We start from the raw sequence: 7,908 nt of genomic DNA, 5'->3' as shown, positions 1-7,908 counted from the left end.
CGACATGATGGATAAGGCGGTACACAGCCTACAAACGAGGCACAGACGCCCCCCCATTCAGTTATTTTTAAGTGTGTTGCAAGGATAAGTGTGTTGCAAGGAGCAGAAATATCAAGAAACATTATGTTTAGCTTCAAAAAACATTAAAGAAGACTTACACGAGAGGAAGACAATCCAAGAAATGATAGAGCTATAGAGAAAGAGGAAGTCAGTAACTTTTGAATGGGTCAAGTTCGTCCTACACTGGAGTTGCTCTGCATACATGCAGGCATCAATGTGACAAAATATGGATCATCCGATCAGCTAGTGCTAGATATGTTCATTAATTATGTAACGAAGAATTTGGGACTGTTAAGAATTATTAAATGTATTTTGAAATGCATAATGTACAGTAGAATACGTTAGCCTAGATCCCAGGCAGAGTTTTCGTGGTTAGGCGAACAACTGGGCCTGGTACTAGTTGTCTGCGCATGCGTTAAATTTTCATAGTATTTGTGGTCGGCAAAAATATTTAGTAAATCAATAATCGAAATTTGTACGTACACAAAAGATGCACATAGAGAGCTGCTTCACAAGGGCCTATGTCACAGCAGACCTATGTCACAGCAGATACAGTCTGGGCCAAAAATGTGTCCGGCCGGACACTAAACGGTCTGAACTGATTACTTTTTAGCAGAAACTGTCCGTCTATCAATAGGAAGTACAAACCACCCATTGGCTAACTTCATTTTACAGCAAGGAAGTGAAAAGACAGAGTCACAGTAAGATATTAAAACAGCAATAGAAGTTCTCAGTCTGAATATTCAAAATAAAATCTAGCTACAAAATTAATCATGAATACATGAATCTTGTTATCATCAGTCTAGTCAGGGGGAAGACAACACAACACATCACTCTAGAAACTGTGATACAGGTCTTGTGGTACCACTCTTCGCATTTTGCACATTCTATCATCTACACTCCCTGCTTCTTTGGTCTTGAGTGGAAGAGTTTCTGCCCATTGGTAATGTAATGATGTACTTATGTACTTATTCCCACGGGGTGTCTCTTTTAGATCTAGTGGGCTAAATCAAATCATTAACAATCCTGTGCCAGACACTGCTGACAGGCAAAGAGTGAGATTGGCTCGTTGGCAGCTATCACAAGTCTTGACATAGTTGTCTTGACATCATTGATCATTTCATTCCAGTATACCTGTATAACATGCATGCATTTCATTATGACCTTTTTCATACAACTGAGTGTTAATTAATGAGCTTATCTTCTCCCTGGTTTTAAATGCCCAGCTAGGCTTGTCTGAATGACAAGCAGTTATGATCCTCTTCTTTGTACCCTCATCTCTGATCCACTACCTCTCTCTGCCACCATGAGTACATCATGAATTCTCCTCTGGCCCCTTCACTTGCATTATGCTACTACGGAGTATCCCCCCAGACAATATACGACAATATACGCGGAGGAAATGCGATGTCCGGCACGGACCGTTTCTGCGCGCGTAATTAGTCCCCCGGACCGAATTCTGGCCGGACTTTATTTCCTAGGTACAATTCTGTAAACTAATCATTTACAGATCAGTTTACAATAGTCTACAAGTGCGAATTTACACAGTGCGTGTACCACCAGTAAACGCAGCCACTTGAAGTGCACGTAAGTTGTACCCAGCCTCACGTCATTTACGTAAGTTTCCAGGACACTTCCTCCCGATAGGTGTGGTCCAGGTCAAGCCAATTACTGAGACTTTCAAATAAACTTTAGGTGTGGTTTATCAAAGGCCATGTGGTGACACGCGCGCCATGATTATTTACTAAGCTAGAGCTAGAGAATGGAACCAGTCGACTGCTATGCAAGTATGGGCTACTCAAAAGAAGAAGCCCTACTTCTGGTAAGCTAGCATTCTTTGCTGACATGTTTATCCAAGATCTGGAGTATTGCATTGCTAGATATAGATATCTACCCCTAGTGCAGTTTACAAAATAGCTATTATTTTATGTTATAAAATTATGTTGTCATGCACTCTTAATACGCCTGATTGTTATGTATGATCATGGATAATATATTTAGTCATCTTACACCTGTTCATGGCCAGTAACACCACCTAAGACTCCTACTCCGTGTACGTCGTGACAGTTGCTGCTATTAAACATGTTCCTGAAAACTTCTCTGCAAGGGTAATTTGATTGTTTAGCTAGTTTATCTCTAGCTATAAGCTTATTTAGCGTGTATAATGCCAGGATTCTTTCCGGCGATTTGCTTGTCGAGTCTTGTAACTGTGTGTGTGTGTGTTGTGTGTATGTGCGTATGTGCGTGCGTGCGTGCGTGTGTGTGTGTGATCCTTTCTGGCGATTTGCTTGTCGAGTCTGGGATCTGTGTGTGTGTGTGTGATTCTTTCTGGCGATTTGCTTGTCGAGTCGAGTCTTGTAAGAGGGATCTGTGTGTGTGTGTGATCCTTTCTGGCAATTTGCTTGGTGAGTCTTGTAAGAGGGATCTGTGTGTAAGAGGGATCTGTGTGTGTGTGTGTGTGTGATTCTTTCTGGCGATTTGCTTGTCGAGTCTTGTAAGAGGGATCTGTGTGTGTAGTGTGTGATCCTTTCTGGCGATTTGCGTGTGTGTGTGATCCTTTCTGGCAATTTGCTTGTCGAGTCTGGGATCTGTGTGTGTGTGTGTGATTCTTTCTGGCGATTTGCTTGTCAAGTCTTTAAGAGGGATCTGTGTGTGTGATCCTTTCTGGCGATTTGCTTGGCGAGTCTTGTAAGAGGGATCTGTGTGTGTGTGTGTGTGTGTGTGTGTGTGTGATTCTTTCTGGCGATTTGCCTTGTAAGAGGGATCTGTGTGTGTGTGTGTGATCCATTCTGGCGATTTGCTTGTCGAGTCTTGTAAGAGGGATCTGTGTGTGTGTGTGTGTGATCCTTTCTGGCGATTTGCTTGTCGAGTCTTGTAAGAGGGATCTGTGTGTGTGTGTGTGATCTTTTCTCTTGTAAGAGGGATCTGTGTGTGTGTACATGTGTGATTCTTTCTGGCGATTTGCTTGTCGAGTCTTGTAAGAGGAATCTGTGTGTGTGTGTGTGTGATCCTTTCTGGCGATTTGCTTGTCGAGTCTTGTAGGAGGGATCTGTGTGTGTGATCCTTTCTGGCAACTTGCATGTGTGTGCGTGCGTGGTCGAGTCTTGTAGGAGATCTGTGGGTGTGTGTATACGAATGTGTTAACAATTTTCGGGATCGATCTGTGTTTTGTGTGTTGGGTATTATAGTCTGTGTGCATACCATTTTAATAAGGCGCCTAATCTCTGTAGGACTAGATGGATTGAGAGACTCTTGACAGGATCAATAAACTGTACTCCTCCATTGTCGCTTGATTGTCGCTTGCTTTGAGAGCATTCCAGCCGAGGGTTCTCGCATGTGGTCTCCAGACTCTCCAGACTCAATCACAGATGCAACTACTCTCTATCACCAATACAGAGTTCACCCACAAGTACCTCAGGGGCCTCACTGTTAGCCTTCAGGAGGACATTGTTCAGGCTGTGTCTGAGATCAAGACCTTGACATCATCGCTCAAGGAGAACGTTGACTCCTACCATAGTAAGTGGTTTGAAACAATTTCAGCTATGTGTAGCGGCCGAGGATTTGTAGTCGTCAAAGTCCTTCTGAGTATGAGTACTACAAAAGAACAATCACAATTCCTATTGTGGACCATCTTCTTGCTGAGCTCGACAGGCGCTTTACATCACACCAAAAAACAGCTTTACAAGGTCAATCAATACTTAGTGCCATCAGTGTTGGTAACAGAGGACCTTTCAACTGTGGAGAGGGCATCGATAAAAGTGGGAGACCTGACGTGTCATCCCTCAGTGCTGAGATCCACACTTGGTACATTATAAATGGAAATAAAAACATGCACTACCCTCTACTCCAATGCTACCCCAACATCAAAGCTCTAGTCACAGTTACTGAGAGGTCTTTTAGTGGGCTCAAGAGAGTTAAAACTACACTAAGATCTGCGTCATTGATGAATTCTCAAGACGGCGTCTTCAACTTTCTTATAGCCTCCGATGCTGACAGGAAGTGAAATTTAACCGCAACTAATTAACCCTTTAACCGTCGGATTCTTAATAACAGTGAAGTGAAATATCTGTCTATCGGGCAATAAAATGCCTAGCAACCATAGAATGCCCATACAACAAGGAATGCCACGGTTATTACGCTCACCCGTTTTTATCATTTTAAATGCTCGGCCAGCGGTGAGATAAAATCCCAAAATTTTTTTTTATGGATCAGCCTATCATATAGTATAAAGGCTTGACTAAGCTCATCATATGAATGTAACAGTGCTAAGATATATCAATTTGAAGTACTATATCGGTGAACGATCTATGAAATTTACAAGCTCACATAAAGACTGTTCATTACTGCTAATTCTATTTTAGCTATACTATACTCACTACTGATATTCTAGCTATACTATACTACTTGCCAGAGTCACACAGTGAGCCCTCTCCTGGTCCACTGGGGGCCTGCATAAATGGCCATCATTCATGGAAAGTGCCATTCTCTCGACCAGCTGGTATTTGCTGTTAACGCTGCCATGACGACAAGCAAATGTGAAGACAGTGACACCATCGATTTCATCACAACTATGAAAGGCAAGAAACCCCGACTCGGAATGGCAAAGATGGGTGAGATGGGTGAGCAAGGAGGACGATCCAGTGCAATTTATTAGATACGAAGGCAGCAGCTCCATATTTACGAAAAAAGTGTATCAGTTTGTTCATGGAAAAACTACAATAAATGTGACAGGGCCTAGGAAAACACCCCTTAACACGGGTATACCCAAGTTTATTTTTATTGTTGAATCGGATAAAGCGTTCTCTAAGCTTCAAAATGATCGACCTCCTAGCTATTTTCTATCCGGAGATATGTTCGAGGGAACACTACGAAGGTATTGCAACGCCCTCTTGAGTAAATGACGCTCAAACGTCATGAATAATTGAAGTTCAATTATTGCACTTCCGTATACTCATAAAGCTTCGTAAAGCTTCGTAAAGATGTTCTGGAGAAGACAAGTGAGTTAGATGAAGGCTAGGCGTTCTAGGACTCTCTAGCTAGCTAGTATAGCTATGTAGAGCTGGATTGCTTGGCAGGATCTTCGAAGAAATAAAGAGACCCATCGCTCGAATGGTAAGCTCTCATGTCTTGTTATAAGTTATTATCTGTGTAAAGAGTATGGAGCCTACAGAAAGTGTCTCTGTCCTTCATACAGCTTAAAGGAAGCCTAAGTGATCTATTATAGGTAGTCTTTCACTTAGTATTCGTCCGTATCGATCTAAGGCTTGATCCAACTTATTAGTAGCCTTATAAGAAGCTTTGCTCCTTTAATTTAGTACTGGTATCACTGCCATTGTGCTTAGTAGTAACAGGCCTGATGGGATGGGTGATCAAGGGCCTGGAATTGTCGTATAACATTTATATTGATGGTTCCCGTCAGAGGCCTGAGAAACGCTAGTCTATTGGCTAGAATGTAAGTGACATTAACTTACTACTTATCTGTAGGTTGTTATGGAGTGTTTATGAGGACAAGTGGCACGGGATACGTACATCTAAAGAAACAAGAGTGGATCTACGCCATGCTAGCTAGCTAGATAGCTGCTCTTTCTAATCTATTTCTGTTGCTAAATTATGTTTGTTAAGAAGTGGAGCTATAATATACCTGGCTCCTCTTGATGATTGTAAGTACTGGGCTGATGAAATAGTCCTGTACAAGTTGTCATCTTTTATTTGTTAAAAATAATTAACAATAATGTCACGTAGACAGTAAATTTCATTATAAAAAATGAACGTTCGGTGAGTTTCCACGCTTGACCTGTTTAAAGCGACCCAAATTTTTACAGGTAGGTATAGTCTCATTAATCAGCCGCCGTTCTTTGGAACCACCGTCTGAGCACTCTTGTCATCGACGGAATTCCGTCTTGACCAATCAAATTGCAGAAGTCCAGTCAGGTGATGAACTTGGAGGCAGTAAAGAACTGCACTTTGCTCAACGCATTTGGATAATCATTACGCATGCATTACGCATGGTAAACACTTCGTACATAGAAGCTGCTACGAAGCATAAGCAGGGGTCCTTGGGCACAGATTTAGCACCACAGCAAAAACTCAAGTAGAGAGAGATGCCTTCGCTTGGCGATTTGTATCTCTGGTATAACAATTAGGAAATATGTGTGGGCGTAAGATCACGAATTTAATTACATTCCATTGGTTTTGTGAGCAATCAACATTCCATTTTGAAATGACTTCATGACAAGAGTGCTCAGACGGTGGTTCCAAAGAATGGCGGCTGATTCATGAGACTAAGGTAGGTAGAGGAAGGGTTGAAGATAGCACCTGTGAAAAAAAAATTTTTTGCCCATGTCTTTCATTTCTACTAAATTGGCCTATAGCTTAATTTAATTAGTGCCGCGTTAAGGGGGGTTTTCCTAGGCCCTGTCACAAATGAATAATATATGTAAGTACAATCATTAATTGTGTCAGATTGCAATCAGATTATTCACATTATAGCTGGTTTGAATTTACCTGAAACTTGGTAGACAATATCGGCTAGTCAGACTTTTGTTGGATGGTAATCAGATTTTGCACAGAAGACTGATCCAATCTGAGACTGATCCAATCTGACACCATCTGACCACATCTGAACAGAATTCTTACAAGAATTTTTGGTTGGGTACTGCTGCTTGAGCATGAGCAAAAGCAATCTCCTGGATATGGGCTTTTCTGGGACCGTATGTTGTCCGTATGTTGTCCGTATGTTGTATATAATTATTACGGTCTAGTTACATGTATGTGTAGCTCAATGCACAGCTGTGGGTTTGTTTGGGAACATACGTCGCCACATTGGAGGCAGGTTACTGTATGGATTTGTACCAGAATCTTTCCATAAAAAATGTAATAAAAAATGTAATAATGAAAGCACCACAGGTGCTGATGCCTCGGTGGAGATGCCAGAGATGCCAAAGCTATACTAACACGAAGCTACTAATAGCTTTTATACTGATGAACATTTTTGCAATAATTATTTTGCTGCCATGCAGACTCAAAAGAGTGGGTAATGATCGACCATGATTGTTGTTAAAAACGATCGATGCCAAAAGTTCAAGTCTAAAATTAATGGCTGCCATCAACTCATCAACTTGCAGCTCTCTTCCTCACTCTTGCAGCTACCAATAGCTAGTGTTCTAGTGCAGAGCTAACTACTAAGTAGAGTAGTAACACTCGGTAAACAAGAAGGCTGCAATGGCATTCCAAGTAAGCAAAACTAGGCATAACTCGAGAACGAAGCATTATTTTGCAAATCCACGAATTAAAATCCAAGTAAACATGACTAGAAGCCTATAGAAACTCTTACTTGCACTTGATTCATCCTTGAGCAGCTGTCAGACAGACACACAGATACACAGACACACAAACACACTACCGTATACCTCGCTTGCGCATGCACAAACTGTTGAAAAAAAGCATGTGCATCGTCAGGACGTCCTGTATAAAAATATGGACCTAATCTGGATGGTAACATGTCAATTTCAATGAATGTCTTTTTTGCTTCCTTCCCTTTCGTAGTCTTGCTTCGTAGTCTTGCCTGTGTAGTCTTGCCTGTATGTATGGTACGGCAGGACATTCATAGTTATAATAAGACTTAATAATGTCCTGCGTGTTCTCTGCAATCATCCAAAACACTGAAACACACTACCTGCTATCAGGCACGGATTCCTTTGGGTCTGCTAAGGTTGGACAAGTAGACACCGGAACCCTTGCCTAAGCTAAGACTTAGCTGTGTAATGTGCAGCAATGTTTAGCCATTTTCTGACTCAGCGTTGCAAAAGGGTTAAAATTTCCTGGCTAACTGGTCTCTTATTAACGGCT

The 7,908-nt window shown here is 41.6% G+C and overlaps 1 protein-coding gene across 1 annotated transcript; it reads right to left on the bottom strand.

Moving 5' to 3' along the window:
• Positions 1 to 600: 600 nt before the first annotated feature.
• On the bottom strand, positions 601 to 5,547 carry LOC135341262 (LIM domain-containing protein A-like). Its single transcript, XM_064537771.1, has 2 exons — positions 3,262 to 5,547; positions 601 to 3,175 (listed from the first exon to the last, which is right to left on the bottom strand). Exon 2 carries the CDS (start codon positions 3,139 to 3,141, stop codon positions 2,209 to 2,211), a length of 933 nt encoding a protein of 310 aa, XP_064393841.1. The 5' UTR covers positions 3,142 to 3,175; positions 3,262 to 5,547; the 3' UTR covers positions 601 to 2,208.
• Between the last annotated feature and the right edge of the window lie 2,361 nt (positions 5,548 to 7,908).

The sequence above is a fragment of the Halichondria panicea genome, chromosome 9 (genome assembly GCF_963675165.1).
Source record: "Halichondria panicea chromosome 9, odHalPani1.1, whole genome shotgun sequence".
Lineage (NCBI taxonomy): Eukaryota > Metazoa > Porifera > Demospongiae > Suberitida > Halichondriidae > Halichondria > Halichondria panicea.
The sequence above is the reverse complement of the archived record's forward strand: the minus strand, read 5'-3'. Positions and strand labels throughout refer to the sequence as shown.

Excerpts from the sequence above, each read along its gene's own strand:
- LOC135341262 (XM_064537771.1), bottom strand. The coding sequence starts at position 3,141 with ATGCAAGTTGCCAGAAAGGATCACACACACAGATCCCTCCTACAAGAC.